The 23,017-nt window shown below is 53.9% G+C and overlaps 1 protein-coding gene across 1 annotated transcript; it reads right to left on the bottom strand.

Annotated features, from left to right (window-relative positions):
- Nucleotides 1-906: 906 nt before the first annotated feature.
- Nucleotides 907-22,734, bottom strand: ERBB2 (erb-b2 receptor tyrosine kinase 2). The gene is made up of 27 exons (XM_007942041.2): nt 22,659-22,734; nt 15,373-15,524; nt 14,276-14,489; nt 13,364-13,498; nt 12,956-13,024; nt 12,683-12,798; nt 12,388-12,529; nt 11,857-11,976; nt 11,425-11,551; nt 9,880-9,953; nt 9,688-9,778; nt 9,267-9,466; nt 8,795-8,927; nt 8,623-8,713; nt 7,734-7,894; nt 6,416-6,463; nt 5,008-5,146; nt 4,805-4,927; nt 4,419-4,517; nt 3,964-4,149; nt 3,657-3,812; nt 3,468-3,543; nt 3,019-3,165; nt 2,327-2,424; nt 1,952-2,140; nt 1,427-1,679; nt 907-1,277 (listed from the first exon to the last, which is right to left on the bottom strand). Exons 1-27 carry the CDS (start codon nt 22,729-22,731, stop codon nt 907-909), a joined length of 3,783 nt encoding a protein of 1,260 aa, XP_007940232.1. The 5' UTR covers nt 22,732-22,734.
- Nucleotides 22,735-23,017: the final 283 nt, after the last annotated feature.

The raw sequence follows: 23,017 nt of genomic DNA, 5'->3' as shown, positions 1-23,017 counted from the left end.
GAGTGAATGTGACCACATTTCAGTGGGTGGCTTTAGGAATTAGTATATTCTAAACAAGAGTGATTTGGCTATCAAAGGGCTCTCAGAGTCCCCAACTCCCCAGGTCACTGCCCTCCAAGAAAGCCAGGGAATTTGAATTCAGGCTCCTTAGTCAAGCTTTCTGAATAAGCATGCCACCTCCTTCCCCAGGAAAAGATGAATGAGCTGAGTGTAAGTTAGGAGACTAGCAGTTAGGGACAGCACAGAGCCATTTCCAGACACAGGCTGGGGCTCGATTGTTTTCCAAAATATATTTGCAAACGGAGAAGGTGGGTGTGGAGAGGGGGGACATCCCTTCCTTCAGCCCCCCAGGACCTCCTTCCCCTGGGTCCTTATTTCATATTTAAAAAAACAAAATATAAGTAAAAACAAAACAAACAAGCACTCTGTACACAGTTGCTGCCCTTTTTTCCAGGGGAGCATAGCTGGGTCTCAGGGACATGAGCCCTGAAAGAGTCACTCTTGTTCTTAGAAACTCCCTTTCCTCATCTGCTTGGGGTCTCTTCCCCTCTAGGCCTAGCTTCCAAAGTCCTTCCAGACCAGGGACCTGGAAGAGGGCCAGGCTGGACTGCTGGCTTAGGTGAGACTGGCTGTGGCATCCATTGCCCCCTAGGGTTTGGTGGAGCAGGGTTCCAAAAGAAAAAAAAAATCAAGACTCCTCAGTGCTCCCCAATCTTCCAGCCGTGCTAGGCCCCTCTCAGCACGAATATGGGCAGGAAGGTTCCGAAGGATTGGTCCTTAGCATAGCAAGCTCCTCTGGACACGGTCAGAGGGCCGTCTTCCACCTCATCCTGATGTGGGCGGGAAGACAGGCCGTCCCCACTCCCTGAGGGTACAGCAGGGCCTCAGCCGACTTGGCCTTCTGGCTCACACTGGCACATCCAGGCCCAGGTACTCGGGGTTCTCTGCTGTAGGAGTCCCTTCAAAGGTGCTGGGTGGAGAGCCTTGCTCAGATGGTTCCTGATCCCAGTAATAGAGGTTGTCAAAGGCTGGGCTGAAGGCAGGGGGAGGATGGGATGGAGGGGCAGCCCCGCCTCGGGGTGCCAAATACTCAGGGTTCTCCACGGCACTCCCAAAGGCAAAAACGTCTTTGACAACCCCATTCTTTCCAGGGGAGAGAGTCTTGGGAGAGAGAGTCTTGGGTCTTTCCAGAGTGGTACCAGCAGGGCGAGAAGGTGGCAGAGGGACCTCTAGGGGTGAGGGAGGCTGAGGCCGAACCTCTGGCTGGTTCACGTATTCTGAAAAGGCAAAAGAAGGTGCACTGTTAGGGGAAAGAACCCAGGTGTCCCTGCCACTACCACTGCCCCCACAGTGGACCCTGGGCTGAGGTGCGGAAGACCCAACTCCCCCACCTCCCCATCTCTCAGCTTGGACCTGGGCTCCATACCAGGCTGAGGGCTGCAGGTCAGGGGGGCGACATAGCCATCAGTTTCAGATGGGAGAGTTACTGTGGGGTCCTCACTGTACCGCTGTAGAGGGTTCGGGTCGTGTTGGGGGAGGTTCTGCAGCCCCTTGGCTGCCCCTATTACCAGGTCACCATCAAACACATCGGAGCCAGCCCCTTCCGAGGGTGCCAGTGGTGACCTGGGGGGCTCCTCCTCGGAGGGCTCCAGCCCCAGGGTCAGCTCACCACCGCCACTCTGAAGACAAGAGAGAGTCTTGATAGGAGTCATTCATAGATCTGGGATGGAGATGCTAAGGGAGGTGACAGGGTACCAGGAGGCTTTGGGTTGTAACAGTCATCATGAAGAGAATGAGGTCACAGGGTAGCAACAGGGGTTAGAAGGCAGTAGGAATCCTTAGGGGAAATGGGGTATCCATGAGAGATGACTGGGGGACATCGGAGAAAGGGGCCTGAGTCCTTGGGGGATGGTGACCAAACACCCACCACTGTGTGGCTGAGGGCACTGACCCTGGTGGATGAGCTGCGGTGCCTGCGGTGGGCTGTGCTCCCAGTGCCTGGGCCAGGGTCTGGGCAGAAGAAGCCCTGCTGGGGCACCAGGTATTCCTCTGCATCCACCAGGTCCCCCATGTCGTCATCTTCCAGCAGTGAGCGGTAGAAGGTGCTGTCCAAGGGGCCGGCTGGGCCCATATCCTCATTCTGGGGAGGAAGGAAAGAGAGGGTGGTGGTATCTGTTCAGTGTCCCGAAGAAGGATCAGGGAGGTGTGGAGAGTCCGGCAAGGGAAGGGCTTGGAGGCCTAGAACCCAGGAGTCATCTGCTTTTCCCACCCTTTTGGGGGAGGGTGCTCTGTGTTGCAGGCAAGGATGGGATAGAAGGCCCAGTACCTGGATAACTACAAAGCGCTGGGGGTCCCTGGCCATGCGGGAGAATTCAGCCACCAACTCCCGGAACCGTGGCCGACACTCAGAGTCAATCATCCAACCTGGGACAGGAGGAAGTTCAGTATCCCAGTCCTGCACCAGCCTGTGTGCTGTCCCTTCTCCACCTCCCCCTTAAGTCTGGTCAGGACAGCCCAGCTACTAGAAGAGAGCCTGAGTCTGGGGTCTGGGGCCAGAACCTTCCTTTATTTATTTTGCATATACATTTTTCTCTAGCTGGTCCTCTAGGGCTTCTGAGGACTTTTACTGTGAAAGGGAGACTGGAAGCTTTTGAAAACAATTGCTGTGAAGGTGATGATTCCCACTCATGGAGACCCTGTGTGTGTCCTAGTAGAACTGTGCTCCATAAGGTTTTCAATGGCTGATTCTTCAAAAGCTGATCACCAGGCCTTTCTTCCAAGGCACCCCTGAGTTGACTGGAACCTCCAACCTTTTGGTTAGCAGCATGAACTATTTGTACCACCAGGGACTCCAGATCCTTCTGAGGCTCCTTTAAATATACCAGCAGCTCGGTATACACACACACACACACACACATCCACATCCACTTCTTGGCTCTCTCCCCCCATTCCTCTTGTGAGCCCTCCACCCAGGACCTCCCATTCTCTCCATGCAGCCAGCATAGCCCAGGCACGCACATTTGACCATGATCATGTAGACATCTATAGTGCAGATGGGGGGCTGGGGTAGCCGTTCCCCCTTCTCCAGCAGGTCAGGGATCTCCCGCGCTGGGATCCCATCGTAAGGTTTGGCCCCAAAAGTCATCAGCTCCCACACCGTCACACCTGAGGCAGAGAGAGGAGGGGTTGGTGGGGCAGAGGGAGCTTCAGTGGACTGAGCCCAAGGCTTTGCCAAGAGGCCTGGCCCCATGGGAAGGGAGGGTGTAAGGCTAAGGGGCAGGATCTACCCAGTCTCCCCCCAATTCCCGAGATGTACACAGACTTAGGCAGGGGGTGGGGGCACAAGTAGAGAATTGTGCTTGGCTTCAAGCAGGGCAGCCTCTTCCTTTCCCCCCAGTTCCAGCTCTCCTCCTTCCCCCCGCAATGCCTCTAAGGCCATGGTTCCTTGTCTACCCCTTGCCACACACCGTAGCTCCACACATCACTCTGGTGGGTGAACCGTCTGCGGAGAATGGACTCCAATGCCATCCACTTGATAGGCACCTGGGGGAATAAAGGAAGCCCTGAACTGGATGTGGTGCAAGGTGGCCATTCTCAGCATCCTCCCAGGGGCCAGACCCTGGTCCACTCTGCTTCATCCTGCTCCCTCCTCTAACCTTGCCCCCATCCGCATGGTACTCAGTCTCATCGATGTCCAGCAGCCGTGCCAGCCCGAAGTCTGTAATCTTAACATGGTTGGGGCTCTTAACCAACACGTTCCGGGCAGCCAAGTCCCTGTGCACGAGCCGCACGTCCTCCAGGTAGCTCATACCCTAGGAGCACAGGCATTGCTACGGATGTTCTGGTAGTACCACACCCTGGCCACACTCTCCCAGGGCAACTCCCCATCCTAGCCCTCCCTGTATGGAGACAGAGGCTTGCTCCCCAGGGTACCTGCCAAGCCCAGGCTCCTGAAGTGCATACCTTGGCAATCTGTACACACCAGTTCAGCAGGTCCTGGGAGCCCAGGCGTCCACGGTGTTCACGGACATGGTCTAGGAGGCAGCCATAGGGCATGAGCTGTGTCACCAGCTGCACCGTGGATGTCAGGCAGATGCCCAGGAGGCGGGATACATATGGGGAGCCCACACCAGCCATCACGTATGCCTCCTGGGGATGAGGGTACACATTAAGATGGTATGGAAGACCATAAAGTCAAACCACCACAAACCATATGAGGGGTAAGGGCATGACTTGGGACATTCACCCCATCCCACTCCATCCATCTCAAACCAGAGCCATGGTTCACAGCCTGGGAAGGGTTTAAGAGGCAAGGTTTGGGGTAATCAATCACAAAGTGTCTCGCCAAACCCCAGAGCCCACATGAGCTGACAATGAATGTCCCAGCACTCCTGGCTGAAGAGGGTGGAGGGGCTTACGTCCAAGATTTCTTTGTTGGCTTTAGGGGATGTATTTTCCCTCAACACTTTGATGGCCACTGGGATTTTCACATTCTCACCATCGGGGATCCAGATGCCCTGGGCAGAAAGAGAAGGATGTGAGTGAGCCTCGAGTGCCAGGCAGGTGCAATCTGCGGTCCTGGGGTCATTGCTCAGAACGCCCAAACCACCTAAGAACAACCTCACTATTGGGCCCTACTCCCTTTCCCCCTGTTCCTACTTCTGTATCTGCCCCCTCTCAAACAGCACGGTCATCGGATTTAGGCAGTAGCCTCTATCCTTAACTAAATACCTTGGCCTCATCCCTCCCCTTGCCCCACCTTCTGGGGCCACAGACTGTAAGTCAGGTCCCGCCCCCCTCTGACCTTGTAGACGGTGCCGAAAGCTCCAGATCCGAGCACCTTCACCTTCCTCAGCTCCGTCTCTTTCAGGATCCGCATCTGAGCCTGGTTGGGCACCGCTCCACTGGGCGTCAGAGGCTCCACCAGCTGGGGTGAGGGGGTGGGGGGTCAATGCTGGGCTGGGCGGCAGCCCCAGAGGTCGGCTGGGCGGCCCTTGCTTGCCTCACCTCCGTTTCCTGCAGCAGCCTCCGCATCGTGTACTTCCGGATCTTCTGCCGCCGCCGCTTGATAACGACGCCCAGGAACAACCCCACGACCACGAAGAGCAGGGCGCCCACCACAGTGGTGATGATGGACGTCACGTGGCTGGGGGCGGGAACCAGGGTCAGGGATTGATTGGGGGGACCAGTCTGGGGCAGGAGGGATGAAGGGGCCCCCTGGAGGGATATAAGGGTCACTGGCCTTGGGAAAGGGAAGTCAGAAGAGTTACTTATGCGCTCTGACCCTCTCTCCCTACTCTAAAACCTATCTTCTCATTGCCTCCAGAATAAAGCCCAAACTCCTGGCACTCAAAGCCCTCGCCACCCACACCTCCAGAGTCTCTGTACTCTTGGCTGTGGCTGTAGCCCGGGGTTCTCAAACTTCATGACATGAAAATCACCAGGGGGCTTGTTAATGAGATTCTGGAGTCCCACCTCCAGGGGCTCTGATTGCTGTAATGGGTTGGGCCCAGGAATGGCTGTGTACCCAGTGATTCTAATCTTCTAGCCAAACTTTTCACCCATAGGCCATGATTATCCACACCTCCCAGCCTTTGCACTTGCTATCCTTGTGCCTGGAACACTGTTTCTCAGCTTTCAAGACTCTGCTTATCACACATGGATGTCCGGGGTGTTGACCCAGCAACCGTCTCATCTTTGTTTCCCCCTTGCTTAGCATAGGGTACGCCTGGCACATAGCAAACCTGGTGACTGCTCGTTTCATGAACAAATGATTGCCTAGGATATACTCTAACCTGGTTTTCTCCCCACAGCCCTTCTCAAGGCTCCATTCTGCGCAGATAATCAGATCCAAGTCCAAGGCTAGCTGGCAGGGCCCAAGCTCTCCAGATCTGGCCCTGACCTGACTCCGCTGTCACTTCCTTCTCTCTGTGTAAGCACACTAGATTTTCATGACCCCTCTTAATACCTTCCCTCCACCTGGCTAGTTTCCTACTGGAATATAAATCTCTCCTCTTCAAAGGTGTGGCTCACAGGGCGCCTCCTCCCTGAAGCCTCCCGCCATCCTGCTAACAATTCATGGCTCCCTGCTCAGTGCTGCAGTGGCATTCTCCTCTCAGTCTGCCTTGAATTCTAAGGAGTTGAATGAACTTTGCCTGTGGCCCTCAAGAGACGTGGAGCTTTCTTGAGAGTGGGAAGTAATGAGCATCTTAGTGATTTCTTCCTATGCCCCACCCCCTCCCAACATACTGAGCAGGGCTTTGGTCCACTTGGTGAAGGGAATTGAAAAGAGCATCGAGAGTGGAAGAGATGGCTGGGAGGGGACAGGTGTCAGATCAGGAGAAGCCCTTCCCGCGGTAGGGGCCAGCAGGGGAGTGAGGGGGAGCACGGGGCAGATCCTGGGAACCAGGCCCACCTGGCTCTCTGCTCAGCGGGGCAGCCCTTCTCGTCCAGGTCCACACAGCTGCAGGAGAGAGTCCTGTCAGTAACTCTGGGGACACCCTCCTGGGTTCATTCCAGCTTCACAACCACGGAGGTAGGTGGGGCAGTGTTATTATCCCCATTTGACAAAAGCAGCACCTGAGCTGTAGGTCACCATCCCACAACCCGCATCCCTATGGTGGGGAGGAAGAGGAAGACACCCAGAAGAGCATCAAATTTGAAAGCTCAACTATTCCCTGTGTAAGAGAGTCCCAGGGTAAGATGACAGCTTCTCCAGGACAGTGTGGCAATATCCATCAAGTGAAATAATACCTACAACCCAGCAGTTCTATCTCTCAACATATACCCTAAAAATGCCAGCACCTGCACAATGGGGGGCATATACAAGGAAGCTCATGGAGCTCTGCTGCAGTAGATTATATGGAAAAACAAAAGGAATCAAGTTCACTCAAATAAGGACGTGGTTAAATAAATTACACTACATCCATGCTAGGGATTGAGTAGTTAAGAGAAAGGAGGGAGATCTTGTTGTGTTGTTGTTATGTGCCGTCAAGTCGGACCTGACTCATAGCAACCCCTCCTTGGGTTTCCGAGGCAGTATCACTACGGAAATAGATTGCCCCATCTTCCTTCCGAGGAGTGGCTGGTGGGTTTGAACTGCCAGCCTTCTGGTTAGCAGTCAAGTGCCTTAGGCACTATGCTACCAGAGCTCTTAGGAGGTAGATCTAGGAACTCACAAGGAAGGAACTCTAAGAATAACCAAGGGGGGGGGGGGGAAGCAATGTGCAGAAAAATAAATGGACTATGATCCCATTTACATTAAAAAATAAACTGGTTAGATATAAAAGTGAATCATATGAAATTGCTATTTTTTGACCATTTTGACCCATAGACTCAGCAATTTTCTATAACTCAACCCAATATAAATGTAATATGTACAAATGCATAGAAAAAGGGAGTCTGGGGGTTCTCTCCGCTGGAGGGGCAGAAGGGAGGGTGGGAGAGTAGAGCAAACAAGCACATTTGCTTTGTAACGTTTTATTTTCACAGTCCTGGAAATGTTTGTAAAGGGATGTAATGATGTATTTCACATGTAATGTTACATGGTTTTGTAATATGTTAAAGCTTGTAAGGGCATGTGTTAATTTGTGATCAGGAAAAAATATTTAAGAGAAATTAAGAGTCACAAGATAAGCAAAAGCAGAGCTGTCCCCCTTTTAAAATAAAAGCCTCAGAGAAGCTCCTGATACCAACCCTCCCCCCACTTCTGCAGAAAAGGCCCACGGACTCACGAGTGAGTGCAGTTGATGGGGCATGGCTGGCATATGCCCTCTTCATCCGGGAACTTCCAGATGGGCATGAATGAGAGGTCAGGTTTCACACCACTGGGGCAATGAGCCACACAGAAGGGACCGTCCTTGTAGTGGGCGCAGGCCATACACTGGTCAGCCTCCTGGGTTGGGGGGAAGGATCTGTGGCTGACTCTGACACCTCCCGGGTAGCAGGATCCCCTTAGGGCTTCTCATGGCCACTTAGCAGTATGTTTCACCCTCCTCCCGGGACAGACCCAGACCCACTGTGTATCTACCACTCCTGCTAACCACCAGTCTCCATGGCCTCTCCTCAGCTGCCCTCCTTCAAAGCCTGGATCACAGGCAGAAGGTTTTCAGAAGCAGAATTGGAGGCCCAAAGAGGGGAATGCAGTACTTAAGGTGTGACAGTGAGGAATAGCAATAACTAATCTTTAGAGAGTCTTTCCAGTGTTGACACTGGGCCAACCCCTATTTTATTCAGTTCTTACCACAACCAAATGATAATATGAATTGTAATATTCATTCTACAGATGTGAAGACGGAGGTTGGAAGTAGGGGCTAGATTTGAGCCCAGGTGGTCTGCTGCCTGAGCCCACAGGTCTAACCACCCAACACATGAGCACAGCCAAGGCCAAGAACCAGGCCTTCAGTGGTTCCTTTCACAGTCTAAAGTGCTCCAGGGTCCAGCTTCCCTTTCCTCCATCCTCCTGCTTTCCAAATCTGAGATGGGCGTCTTCTCCAAGATGTTACCAGACTGAGAACACCCCACACCTTCTCCCCGACCTGCCATGTGCCTGGCAATCCCATTACCCCTGTGCCTGCCCATCTTGCTTCCCTCAACCTGGCCCTGGGGCCACCGGTGCCTCACCAATCCAAAGCAAGTTTCTGAGCCATTCTGGGGCTGACACTCGGGGTGGCACGGCAGACAGTGTCTGTCCTTCACATACTCCCGGGGAAGCCTGAAAGAGGTAACAGGTGTGAGAGGTCTGGGAAGAGCCCCAGTGCACCCCTCCAGCCACCCCCGCTTCCGCCCCACATACCCCTGCAGTACTCGGCATTCCTCCACGCACTCCTGGCCCCGAAGGTACTGGCTGCAGTTGACACACTGGGTGGGCCCGGGACCCCAGCAGTGCCCATGGGCACACAGCGAATGGCAGGCCAGGTTCTTGCCCACTGCAGTGAGGAGGGAGGGCCCGCAGGGGGCACTTAAGGAAGGTGCTAGGGCTCCGTGAACCAGGGAGGGGATTATGGGCATGACTCTGGGCTGCAGAGGTGGGGACAGGGATAAGAAGAGTTCTGAGGTTTCAGGAAGGGAAGGGAGGGATGCCAAGGCAGTGTGGCAGGCCCCAGCTAGAAGCCATGCCTAAAGGGCAAGCCAGCCAGAGCTGAAGCAAGAATGGTGCACCAGGGATGGGCAGTCTGCATAAGTCCCAGAAAGCTGCTGCCAGGCCCCGTGGGCATGCTTGAGTGCCGGCAGACTGGGAGCGTGCGGTGCTGGGCTCCCTGTCTTACCGCACTCATCCTCTGGCCGGTTGGCACTGTGCAGCAGGGCCTGGTGAGGGTTCCGGAAGAGCTGGTCCCAGGGCACCGTGTGCACGAAGCAGAGATGAGCATTGTGGTAGACAAGGGCCAGCCCACTGCTCAGCTCTCGCAGTGAGCGCAGCCCCAGCCAGCTGATGCTCAGCCCTTGCAGGGTCAGTGAGTAGGCACCGCTGTAGGAGGAGGGATACCTGACTGTAGGGTGACCACCCTACAGCTTCCCCTTCCTGGCTGGCAGGGGCTGCCCCCACCTTCCTCTTACCCCCACCACACTACACAAACTCCCATGGAAAGGTGCCACTGGGGAGCAGGCAGTCCCACCCGTGCTCACAGTTTCTCATGGGCTTCTGGGAAAAGCCCCTCCCCTGTAGCCCCTCTCTTCCCCAGTGCTCACTCGTGCAAAACTCGTCCCCGAATGACTCGCAGATTCTGGAAGACACTGAGGTCAGGCAGGTTGTCTGGCCATGCGGAAATGTACAGGTAACCTGCAGGCACAGGTGAGGCTGAGTATGTGGGGGGCAGGTTGAGGACCCCCAGGCCCACCCCAGGGATAGCCTGAGAGGCAGGACACAGAGGCAGGGCTCACCTGTGAGCTCTTCCAGCATCTCAAACACTCTGAGCTGCTCAGGCTGTAGGGGGGCAATGTTGGAGGCTGGGTCCCTAAAAGGAAGAGTAGGAGTCAGCAGGGCTGGGGGGGAGTGGGCATGACCCCCAGAACTGCCCTGCTGCCTTGCCACCATTAATGCCTTCCCGTAAACCCTCTGCACATCAAGCCCGACTGTTCCCATTCTGAGCTTCAAAGCCCAGGCTCTGGTTTGGCAGGATGTATCAAAACAATATTTATATCCTTTGATCTAGAAATCCCTCTTCTAGGAACGTGGCCTAGAGAGTCATTGGCCTCTGTTCCCAGAGGCACGTCCAAGGCAGAACTGTTTGTAACAGCGAAAACTGAAAATGATCTAAACACGCATCAGTAAATAAGGGAGCCATTAACTAAACCCTGATCTGTCCAAACTAGAATAAAAACAAGCATTTAAAAGTGCTTAGTATGTGCCAACCACTGTTCTAAGAGCTTTACAAATATTAACTCATTCGATCTTTATGAGTTTATAACCTTTTATGAAGTTGGGACTATGATTGCCCCCATTTTACAGAGGAGGAAACTGAGGCACCGTGAGGGGAGTGAGCTAGGTTTCAAAGCCAGGCAGTCTGGCTCCTAAGCATGGGCCCTTAGCTGCTGCTATTTGTCGCCACCTGCTCCATAGCTGTTGAAAGGAGGAGGCAGCTGGACACACACTGTCATGACCAGCTCATCAAGCAAGATACCAACCATACTCAGGATCCAATTCACAGAAATCACCCCCCAAAAAACGTTACAGCAACCTGTGTGTCTCTGTATGCAACCATGCTCTAGAAGGACACACAGACTGTTAACAGAAGTGTCCTCTGGGGCGGGGGACAGAGGGGAAGGACTTGGTGAAGGGGAGTTTTCTTTTTTTAATCTAAGTATAATTTACTACAATAAAATGCAAATGTTTAGTTTATAATGTAATGAGTTTTGGCAAATGGATTCACCCATATACCCACTGCCCCAATGGATGCAGAAAACATTTCCATCACCCCAGAAATGTTCCTTAGTCCCTTTCCAGTTCCCTCATCCTTGGGCAACCACTGTTCTGCTTTCTATCAGCCTGGAGTGGCTTTGCCTCTTTTAGCAACCTCACAGATATGGAGTCATTGCCTCTGGCTTCTTTCGCTCAACATGTCTTTGAGGTTCATCCATGTTGTACCAGTAGTTCAGTATTCTGCTTGCTGAGTAGAATTTCATTGTATGGCTCTACCACCATTTGTTTATTTATTCACTTGCTGATGGACATCTGGCTTGGTTCCAGTTTTGAGCTATTATGAATAAAGCTGCTATGAACTCATGGGGAATTTTAGTTTACCTGGATGGTTTAACTTCTACAAGTAAATGTTCATGGATGACACATCACTTACAAAAATAAGCTTCCCCAGGTTCCAGCACCCTCCAGTCCCCACCTGGCTCCTTTGCTTTGCGGCCTCCCACCATTCCCCAGCTCTGTGTCTGCCTTAGGCCACTGTACCTACCCTTATCCCCAGCAGTCCTTACCCCTCAAAACTTTCAGGCAGAAATGCCAGGCTCCCAAAGATCTTCTTGCAGCCAGCAAACTCCTGGATATTGGCACTGGTGACCGCCCTCACCTCCCGCAAGTGTTCCCTGCCCAGGCCATAGCACACTGTGGGGAAGGGGAGCATGGTGAAGGGACCATCTCAGGCCCCACACTGGGACTAATCACATGGGGCATCAGAAATGCAAACTCCTGGGTGCTCTTCACAGCCCCTCCTGGGACCCCAGGCTCCCTCCACACAGCGGCGGGAGATGTAGGGAGTTTCTATAACTGACCTGGGGAAGGCCAGAGGCAGAGGCAGTGGGAGAAAAGGACTGTGTCCCAAAAGGGTGCAAGGAAGGGTGGGGCAGAGTGGGCTGGGTGTGCAGAGGGATAAGAACTGCAGCCTGACCCAGGGGGTGGATAGTAGGTACCTCGAGCACAGGGCTTGCTGCATTTCTCACACTGCTGGGTCCCGTCCTCAGCAGTTACCTCTTGGTTGTTCAGCGGACAGACCAGGGTGCAGGACCCCACATCCGTAGACAGGTAGTTGTCTGAGGAGATGAGGGAAGGTTTGTGCCCTGGCATTCCACACCCCACCACGGGTGGTGTCATCATGCCCAGGTATAATAAGAATAAGATCGAAATAATCAAATGTTCTTATTCCATGCCAGATACTGGTCCAAGCACTTGACATACATTCACTCCTTGTAACAACCCTAGGTGATAAGCACTGCTAGAATTCCACTTTACAGAAAGGGAAACCAAAGCAGAGTTAAGGAAGTCATTCAAGGTCATAGTTGTAGTAAGCAGAAGAGCCAGGATTCGAACCCAGACAATCTGACTCTCTTAACTACCATGGGGAGGCTACAGCCAGAAACTAAGGGCCCCCCCATCTCCCATGAGAGGAGGAAACAGGCCGTTCTCTAGGTCCCAGCCCAGTCCCAGAGGGCCCAGGTACTCACAGGGACAGGTGACCACACAGCTGGCGCCAAAGGTGTAACGTCCCTCAGGGTTGAGCACAGACTCGAAGGTGTCCGTGTTGTAGATGACCAAGGGTGGGCAGTGCAGCTCGCAGATGCCACTGTGGTTGAAGTGGAGGCAGGCCTGGGAGGGCAGGCAACTCGTGGTCACTGGGCTGTTGTTGTTCCCTGGTGTGCCAGGCAGGGGCTATAGGGCAGTACCAGGTGGGGTGCCCCACCCAAGGACTTCCTGGGGAGATAGGGCCCAGGGATATGCACAGAGTACAGAGGAACATACCAGGCAGTCAGAGTGCTTGGGGCCCGTGCAGCCAGCAGCACATTGCTCGTGGCAGCAGTCGGTGGGCAGCGGGCCTTTGCAGCGGGCACAGCCACTGGCACAGACAGTGCGGGTCACTGTCAAGCAAAGGTTGGGATGAGTGCTAAGCAGTAGCCCAGGCACCAGACTCCCAACAGCATCACCTATAAAGATCCCCTGCCCTGAGGAGGACACCCTGGGCCTGATATCCCACCCTGCCCCTGGCCCCAGATTCTGGCCCTCACTAATACTCACAGCTCTGACAATCCTTGAAACTCTCTCCCCAGCAGCGGGAAACTTTACAAGCTGGGGAACAGGGCCTGCCTGGGAAGAGAAACAGAGAGAGACTGTAAGGGAGACAGAGAGAGAGAGAGAGAGAAAAGGGTTACCACGGACAGAAATACAAACAGCAACACGGACTGAAGGCAAGAGGCAGAATTGACAGTAAGGGAGCAACCCAGACAGAAAAAAGATGGACTCCAAACACAGACACAGCTTGGAAGCAGGACAGACAGGACAGAGGACCGTGGAGACAGAGAGAGAGACAGCAGGAGGGATGGAAACAGAGGCAATGTGTGGTTTCAGTGGCTGGGGGTTGGTAAACCAGGAGTTGAGGGTCAGGTGTGCTGTCAGAGAGAAGGGTGCAGGTGGGGGGCGGCTTACAGATCCGTGAGTGGTTGGCATCTACCAGCTCCAGGGACAGCTGGTTGTTCTTATGGAAGATGTCTTTCCACAAAATTGTCTCCTGGTAGCAAAGCTGGGGGTTCCGCAGGATCAGGACGCCTCCCTTCAGGATCTCTGCGGGATGGGTAATAATCAGGGGCTCTCTCACCCTCTGTCTCCTTTCTATCCTCCTCTGGGGCTCTCCTGACTCTCAAAACCCCCTAGGTCTCCAAAGGGGCAGAAAAGGCCTCCCCAGAGCACCTCAGAGGTTTCTCTTTGACGTTGCCTTGACTTCAGCATCTTCTGGCCCTACAAATACCATACCCCACATACATTCACAGTGTTACAGATGAACACACTGAGGCCCAGGGAGGAGTGAACGTCCATGTTGGGATCCAGATGTCTATGTCACTCTCTTCTTTCCCCTCCCCTCTACCCGGTGCACCTTGCTTAGTCATTAAGGTCTGAAACCCAGCTTCACCACTAACTAGTTGCATGACTTTGAGCAAGTCACTCAGTTATCTCATCTGTAAAATGGGAATAGCACTGATGCTTCCCTTGCAGGATTTAAGCAAGACTGAAATGGGATCATGTGTGCAAAGTGCCTGGTACCCAGAGCTTTGGGGCATTATCAGCTCTGGAGCTGCCATAGATGGTTATGCAGGTTGCTCACTGCAAACTCAGCCAATTGGGGGCAAAAACTTAGCCTGAGTTCTAATTCTCAAGCTGTGACTTACTGAGAGGAAGGAGAACCTTTTTCCAACTTGCACAAGGGCACCTTCCCCAGCTCTGCCTGCATCCACCCAGAGGGGTGCCATATATGGTTCCTACAGAGGCACCTCATGGCTAGCAATGGCCCTGGTCAGTCCTCACTACCCAGGAGAGCGTTTCAATGATGACAATGATGACCACCTGTGAGGCTTCGAAGCTGCAGCTCCTGCAACCCTCCTGGGGCAGCCCCTGGGGCAGAAGTGGCATGGTCTGGTGGGTTTCCATTGTCCTGCACCGCCAGGGCAAATTTGTCCTGGAAGAGCTGGGTGCCTCGTATGATTCGCAGCCTATGCAGCGGGACCTGCGTCACTTGGTTGTGGGCGATGAGCACGTAGCCCTGCACCTCCTGGATATCCTGGGAGAGGACAGGATGGGGCAGAGGGTGAGGGAGGTCTGGGCCTGGAAACACTACCCCACCTCCCACCAAGGCCTCCTCATCACTTAGGGATCTTGGGTATGCCCTGAGCCACCCTGAGCACTTCTTCAGGCACAAAATGGAGACCAAGAGCCTTCCCCTTGCCTCACCAGATTCTTGTATGATCAAGAAAGATAAAGGTGGAGGGAGCACTTTGTAAACTGTTAGCAAGTGCCCTGCCCTCTTTGCGTCACACTTTCTGTAAAAGGAAAGGCCTAGAGGAGATGATGTCTAGGATTTGACAGACCAAGCAACACCTCACTCTAGGGCAGCCACCAGGAATACAACTCAACAGGTTGGTTTCCACTCTGCCCTGCTCATAACCATTCATATACACGCCCATTTGATCTTCACAGTGGCCCTGCCAGGGGTAGGCAAAGCATATCAACTGCTCCCAATATGCAGATAGGGAAAGTGAAACTCAGGGAAGCTAAGGGCCTATACCACATACACAGCCTATCAGTTGCAGAATTGGACCTGGAACACATCATTCTCTCACCAGGCCTTTGCACTACTCCAGGAGAGAGAAAGATGGTGCCGGAGGAATTGGACAGTAGGGTAGGTGATCATGTTGGTAAGTAAACAAAAATTTAGCAGAAGAACACATGCATTCCACACAAAAAGGTCCATGGCTGGCCGTATTATAGAGTCAACTGACCTTGCAGCAGAATGAATGGGAGTTAGACATCAGAAAGGACTTTCTAGTTAAGGAACCACAAGAGAAGGAATACAGGGAAGAAAGACCCTCTTCTACCAGCCACCTATAAGCAGAGGGCTTGGCCCAGCTAGAGACGGGACTGGCTGGGTTGTCCATGGGCCTCACCTGCAGGAAGGAGAGGCTGGCATTGGCAGGCAGGTGGGTGAGCTCCAGGTTACCCTGCACCACCTGACAGCCCTGGTAGAGGTAGCGAAGCATGTCCAGGTGGGTCTCGGGGCTGGCGGGGAGCTGTAGCTTCATGTCTGTGCCGGTGCACACTGGCAGGAGGGAGGAGACAGGTCAGAAGGCCCCCTCCCTCATCCACACTCACAAAAACCCTGAGTTGTGTCATCTCGGACAGGGGGGAGAAAGCTAGGCTGAAGGATCCCTCTTCCATGTCCCTTGCACCTGCAGAGTTACCAGTAGAAGAAAGCTTGGGTGTCTGGGAAAGGAAGTTAGGGGAGCAGCTCCTTCTGGCTGGTCCCATCCTGAAAGAATCCAAGGGGGCCTGACTGGGCAGCCCTATGGAGATTGCCTGCCCAATTCAGGGTAGTGGCTGGCAAAGAAAGCCTCCCTTTGTCCCAAAAGCCACAACTCAGGGCCAAGGGGTAAAAATCCCCCAAGAGAGGAGATGAATCATGACTCCTTTGGATACCCCCTGCCCTTCTCCCAAGCAAACAAACTCAGGGCATTCTCCCCACCTCATTCCAACACCACCCACATGCCAACCTCCTGGCAACGGATACCCTGCTCCCCAATGCCACCCAGAAAATGGGAAAAAAGGGTCAGCTGGAATCATAGCTGGAGGCATGGGGCAAGCAAGGGCCTGGTCACTGCAGAGACCTCTGGAATTCCCCCAGGCAGAGAAAAGGAGAGTCAGGCCCTAGCTATGGGCATCCGGGTGCAGGCTCAGATCCTGGGCCAGGGTGACGCCTGTTGTGAAGGCTCCTAGGCTGGCACCTTCACCTTGCCACCTCCTCAGGGCAAGACTCCAGAACCAGCTGGCAGAATTGATGCCACGAAACTCCTGCCACAAGGACACTACGTCAGCCTTGTGTAACTGCCTCAGCGCCAACCATCAGACAAGGGGCATCAAGATAAACTGTCATACCTGGTCCACCTGGCCCCAGCCTGGTGTCCCTGGGACCAGAAGTACCCACTGAGATCAGAGATACTAGAGAGGGTAAACTAAGCTCCTGGAGAGGTGGGCGTTCTGGGCAGCAGCTGGCACCATGCCTGCCAGCAGGGGGCAAATTAAAGTGCCCAGTTGAACCCGTTTTTCTGCTCTGGTGAGAAGATGAATCACCTGGTGTGTCTTGCCCAGGAAGGAGGGGGGAAGATGGGAGGAGGGCACCCTGGGTCACACAGGCCCACAGGTGTCTGAGCTGCCCGGAATTCCTGCCTGTCCTCTCCAAGAGATTACACTGTGTGGGGAGGGCACAGTAGCTGGCTTCGAAGTGTGGCATCAAGGCCCCTGCTCTCCCAACTAGGAGGCTAAGGTCAAATCCTAGGGGGGTAATAAGAGACACCTCCTGCCTCTCAGAGCTGGTAGGGAAAGCCCCAAGGTTCCCGCCGGGGCTGGTGACCAACAGTGGGTAGGCTCCTTGTAACACCCAGTTGTTGTTGTTGTTATGTGCCGTCGAGTCGGCCCGACTCATAGCGACCCCTCCTTGGGTTTCCGAGGCAGTATCACTATGGAAGTAGGATTGCCCAACCTTCCTTCCGAGGAGTGGCTGGTGGGTTTGAACCGCCAGCCATCTGGTTAGCAGGCAAGAGTCACCTCTATTCCCAGACCACTGGGCAGAAAGGGAAAGAAGCAAAGAAGGAGAAAGAGGAGAACCTAAAAATGAAACTCAAGGGTCCATCCTCCTCCCAGATTGAGAAGAGAGAGACCGCCAGGCCTCTCCATCCAGGCTTCACCCACTGACACCTCCTTCTTCCTCAGCCCCTCCCCACTAAACTCCCAAGAGAAACAGGAGCTCAGGGTGGCAGGCCAGGCCCAAAATAACGCGCTGCTGCCAGGACCTCCTCCGGCTCGGCAGCTTCAGCTGCTTCACGGGCACAGCTGTCTCCAGGCCCAGACCCCAGTCCAGGCCCAAGCCTCGGGGACAGGGACCCGAAGGTCTGGGGCAGAGGCGTCTCCACCCCCTGCGGCCCTCTGCTGCCTCTGAGGGACATCAGCTGTGGCAGCTAGGCAATAGGAAAACAACAACAGTGGGAACTGGAAGCCGCACGGTAACCGAGTGCCTACTACTGTGTACCCAGAGGCATTCTGGGGGGATCTTCATAACACCCTCCAGAGGCCGGAACTGCAAAGGAGAAAACTGGGGCTGGCGAAAGTTAGGTACTCCCAAGGTCACAAAGCTTGTGTGCCACAGAGGCAGGATTTGAACTTGGGGCTCTCTGATTTTAAATCCCATATTCCTTCCACTAGGCCTAACAGCACATACACAAATATATCCCAAGCCCCATGCGACGTAAATACACGCCAACTCTCCCTGTGCCACTAATAAACAACACAGGGCTGTAGACAGGGCGGCTGGGCTGGCTGGACAGGAGGATCAGAAACCTGGAAGCCCCGCCCCACTAGTGAGTTTGTTTACCTGATTTGTGGCCGATGGGAGTCTGATTAAGACTCTTGGTCAAAATGTTTGCAGACAGGTGGTAAAGTTCATACCCTGAGTCCTACTCCCAAGGAGCTGAAGGCTGGCTAGCTAATACTCCCACCAATTTGTTATGAAGCCAAGAAGGCCTTTTGCACATCTCTCTTTTCTTCCCTCCCACCATGACCCCACCTCCACACCAATCTCCCCCTCACCAGTCCTCATCACAGCCCCCATATTCACCCACTCATTTGTTTTCTTTGGAGGTTGTTGTTGTTGTTGTTATGTGCCGTCGAGTCACTACGGAAGTAGGATTGCCCAACCTTCCTTCCGAGGAGTGGCTGGTGGGTTTGAACTGCCAGCCGTCTGGTTAGCAGGCAAGTGTTTTAGCCCTATGCTACCAGAGATCTTTGGAGGTAGAAAGTCCTAATTACACACAGGGAAGCTCTTTATCTCCAGGACACTTGCCCCCTCAGGAGCCCCAACCTCCAATTCTCCATGACAAAGACAGTGAGAAGGACCATGACAGAGCCTGGGCAGGGCTGTGATAAACTGGATAAGTATTAGATGAACGAATGAATAAAGTCAAGAGTCTCTAAGTCAAAAGGGACAGGATGCATCCTTCTGCTGAGAGGCTGGTCAGGGTCCGTCAGGGTTTGGTCTAAGCCCTAGATGGATTCTCTCATCCTCCTCTAGCCTCCAGCCTCTGCTGCTTCTCTTGCTCACCAGCCAAGACTTCCTTTGGTTTCCAGAAATGCTACCAGGACACCTACCTGTGTTTCCCAAGGCTCACCTACCAGAGACCTGGAGCCAGAGCCCACTTTAGTCTCACCAGAACTGGCCTGCCACACACACAGGGTGCATCAGACCTGGGCTCAGGATCTGTAGACCAAAACCCTAGCTCTGCCTCTTACCGTGTGACCTTGGGTCAAGTCCCTAGCCTTCTGGTTCCCTCAACCCATCCCCTCCAGGCAGGGGGTCCATCAGATCCATCGCTATGCCCTGCAGTACCTACTGCCTTCAGGGACTATGTACTGACCTGAACTTGGCTTAAGAAGAGAATCATAAAAACAACTCTTACTCTCCTCAGAGAAACTAAATGAGAACTAAATGAGTTGATGAACCAAAAACAGCCTGTAAACATGATAAGGCTTTGTAAACGAGACTGGGGCAACACAAACACTAGCTAAAATATATTTTTTTCCACTCCCTTGAGAGAGGACACGCCCCCCCCCTTTCTCTGCCTCAGCTCTCTTCCTAGGGGGTGAGGAGGACAGATGGCCCAGCCAGAGATGGAAGTGTCATCCCAAAGGGATTTCTCACAGGCTGAGGGTTGGGAGAAGGATCTCTTCCCAGTTCATTCCAGCCTCCAGGGGGAGGCACAGCTACCCCGGGCCCTACACCAGCCCTCCTACCCCATCCCTGCACTGATCACTCCTTCATGCTCCCACTCCAGTTTTCTCCCTCTGCCCACAACTCTGCATGTCGCAGTAGCCTCCACTCCCATCCTGTCTTCAGTCCTCTACCATGCTAGAAGGGCCCAAAACGAAGTTAGGTGTGGGCTAGACAGGTCGGAGGAAACAGCCCCACTGTCTGTCTTGTTAGTTGCCATCTGGTATGTCCCAACTCGTGGTGACCCTATGTACAGAAGAACACAGCAGTGCCTGGTCCTGTGCCATCCAGACAGTCATTGCTGTGCTTGAGTCCACTACTGCAGCCACTGTGTCTATCCATCTCCTTGAAGGCCATTCTCTTTTTCACGGACCATCTACTTTACCAAGCATGATGTCCATCTCCAGGAACTGATCCCTGCTGACAATACGACCTCAGTATGAGAAGCCATCCCCTCTTCTAAGGCACATTCCAGCCATACTTCTTCCAAAGCAGATTCATTCATTCTTCTGGAAGTCCATGTTGTATTTAATATTCTTTGCCAATACTATAATTTAAATGCATCAATTCTTCTTCAGTCTTCCTTATTCTTTGTCCAGCATTCTATTGCCCAATGAAATGGATGGGAAAGTCATTCAACTGAAAATCAGTGTAACATCTCTACTCCTTTCCGACCACATCACTGCCCCTCAGCCAAGGTTTTGCTCAACTCATTCCTGCTGAATGGAGTTAAGACTGACTAACCATCGACCATGGCTCCTTGATAGAGACCAAAATGCCTTGGACATTATTGGTTAGCTGGGTAGTTTGGGATAAGGTGCTTCTTTCTCTGAACTTAGTTTTCTTATCTGTGCACCTAACTTGACAGAATTGTTGTAGAGGTGAAACAAAAGTATGTGGAAGAACTTGGAATATAGTATGGACTACTCTGCACATACAAGAGAGGTTGTTGTTGTTGTTATGTGCCGTCGAGTCGGACCTGACTCATAGCGACCCTTCCTTGGGTTTCCGAGGCAGTATCACTACAGAAGTAGATTGCCCTATCTTCCTTCCGAGGAGTGGCTGGCAAGAGAGGTTAATACAGCAGAAATATGGGAAATCTCAAACCAAGTTAACATAAAAAGTGGTTTGTATTTGACTTTGGAATACAATATTTGTTCTTTTTTTACATTTGAGCCTATCTTTTCCATTGTTTGTTTATTTTTAATATTAAAATAAGGTTGGTAAAAGGAGGAGGCTGTTGGGAGAATCATCCTGGAATTATAAGTCTACATGATAAGAAGGATGTGTTTGCTTCAATTTACAAAACCTTGACCTCTAAGAAAGGGTCTCAGCAAAATCCAGACCCTCTGGGCCTTCCCCCACATTCCTGCCCCTGCCCTCAATCCCGGGATATGTAACAGGGGCGCTGGAGGCAGCTGGGTGGTGCGCTGCTGTTTTAATTATTCCCTGGCACAACACACCCAGCATCTCTCCCTGCACCCAGCAGGGCAGGCTGAGGGCTGAGGAAGATGTGAGGATGCCCCAGTCAACAGCGATCTAACGATCTAACGACCCTCTCACAACCCAGCCCTGCAGCAGCCCAGCCCCTCCTTGCCTGAGGGCCCAGCCTGGCCCAGCCTGGCCTCACCCTTCTCATCAGAGCACCAGGGGTGAGCACGCCTGCCTGGGAAACAGGGAGGGGAAGGATGGGCTCCCCGGGAAAGGGGATCCTCCTCCTTCTTCAGAAAGAAGGTGTGGGGCCATCCTGGCTGTAAACAGCCGATCTGGCCCAGTACCTTGAGGGAGTTCCTTAAGAGGACAGAGTTCAGCCAAGTGCCCAAGTCGGCAGGGAGATTGCTGTTTGGTAACACAAAAGCCCAGACTCACAAACACCCAGACCACACAACTCAGAAACATTGACACGCAGCCTCAGACACACGCATAGCAACGCTCTGACCCTCTGGAAACACACAGGCACCATAACACCAACCCCCTCTGGCGCCGGGGCTAAGGGGACCACCCACTACATTCAGAACATGCTTCCGTCTTCTCTACAACCTGGGGAAGCAGGGTGCAGTGTCCCCTTGTCCGCAGCAGATTAATACAGTGATTTTAAATGTGTGGTTGGGGGTCGGGCTGCCTGGAGGGGAATGAGAGCTCACCATTACGGGCTGTTACTTAACCTCATTAAGGCCCAGGTCCTTCCCTGGAATATGGAAATTACTAGTGGGACTCATAGGGTTGTTCTAAAGGAGGGGATGCATGCCAAACACTGTGCATAGTGCCCAGCACCAAGTACAAGGAGCCCTGGTGGCTCAGTGGTTAAGCACTTGGCTGCTAACCGAAAGATCTGCAATTGGGACCCACCAGCTGCTCCTTGGGTTGAAAGCTGTGACAGTCTACTTCTGTAAAGGATACAGCCTTGGAAACTCTGTGGGCAGTTCTACTCAGTCCCACTGAGTCGCTGTGAGTTGGAATTGACTGGATGGCAATGGGCGGGTGGGTGGTAGGTAGTAGCACCAAACACATCCCCAGTACACCCTAGCTTTCAGCATTACTGCCTGCAAATGCACAGATGCCCTCTCAGGACATATTGCCCCCCAACTCACTTTCCCACACACAACAGGAGGCAAAAAACGGCTCCATAGCCCATTCTTCTGCACAGCCCCCTGGCCCCATTTCTGACTGCTGCTCCAAACTGGCCAGCAATCTCTCCCTCGGAACTCTCCTCCCCCTTTATGTTCCAGAACCCGAAATCCCCACCACCACTCCGCCATCCCTATGCTCTCTGAAAGTCATAAAGCACCCAGCTCCAGGGCTGGCCTGAATGAAACTTGTTCAAAAACAACCGTCTGGCCCTCCCCCAGCCCAGACCCCAGTGTGAGGCAACTCGGCAGACCGACCAGCCGCCCTCTGGGCCCGGCTCCGGCTGAACAGGTTGCTCTCCCCACCTCCCCCTCCACACCCCGACCCTGCCTGGAGCTGGAGTAACCAAACCCCAGCGACTGAAGGGGGCGGGAAGGGGGCGGGGAGGGGCAGGGCGGAGGGGACCCCCCAAAGGAATCCAGCCCAGGCCAGCCTGGAGGCGGAGGCTGCCAACTGGAAAAGCTTCGAGAAAGCTTGGGAGGGCTCAGAAGGGGGCACGCACACACATACACACGCTCTCACACACTACACCGCGCAATCCGCCCTTTCGGGAAAAACTTTCCGAAAACTTCCAACAACTTTTTGACAAGTTCCCGGAGCCAGGCTCTTGAATGGACCCTCTAGAACTGCTCCGTTGTAACTGCCTCCTGGCCCATCTTCTTTTGCCCCCTCCTTGCCCGAGGCCCCGGCTGCCAGGAGCGCCCCGGGTTCGGGTCCGGAGAGCTCGCCGGGCCCCGAGACTGCAGTGGCTCCCGCCGCTGCCCCATGCCCTCCCCATCCCAGACCCACCTTGGGTGCCCGCGGCTCCGGGGGGCAGGAGGGCGAAGAGGAGCCCCCAGCGGCACCAGGCCGCCAACTCCATGGTGCTTACTGCGGCTCCGGCTCCATGGCTCCGGCTGGACCAGGCTGCGCGGGCGCCGGGCGCGGCGAAGCAGAGGGCGAGAGCTGGGCGCCGGGCCGGCACCCGGGGAGGGCAGGCGGCAGCCTCGGGGTGCTCCTGGTCGCTCGGCCACGATCGCGGGGAGGTTCAGCTCACAACTTCATTTTGTACTTCCTCAAGGCAGCCCTCCTCCTCCTCCTCCTCCTCCTCCTGCTGCTCCTGTGATTGGGAGCAAGCGCGCTCGCAGCTCGCCCCCCCCACCCCCTCC

Source organism: Orycteropus afer, unplaced genomic scaffold (assembly GCF_000298275.1).
Source record: "Orycteropus afer afer isolate SDZICR_OR568_19922 unplaced genomic scaffold, OryAfe1.0 scaffold00085, whole genome shotgun sequence".
NCBI classification, from domain to species: Eukaryota; Metazoa; Chordata; class Mammalia; order Tubulidentata; family Orycteropodidae; genus Orycteropus; species Orycteropus afer.
Note: the sequence above shows the minus strand (reverse complement) of the source record. Positions and strands in the feature narration are given on the sequence as shown.

Bases quoted from the DNA above. Each gene is read 5' to 3' on its own strand.
- ERBB2 (XM_007942041.2), bottom strand. From the start codon at position 22,731: ATGGAGTTGGCGGCCTGGTGCCGCTGGGGGCTCCTCTTCGCCCTCCTG. The intron at 13,025-13,363 runs GTAAGCCGCCCC...TTCTCTTCCCAG, and splicing joins TGCCAACCACTCACGGATCT to GCAGGCCCTGTTCCCCAGCT. The intron at 8,928-9,266 runs GTAAGACAGGGA...TCCTCACTGCAG, and splicing joins CCGGCCAGAGGATGAGTGCG to TGGGCAAGAACCTGGCCTGC.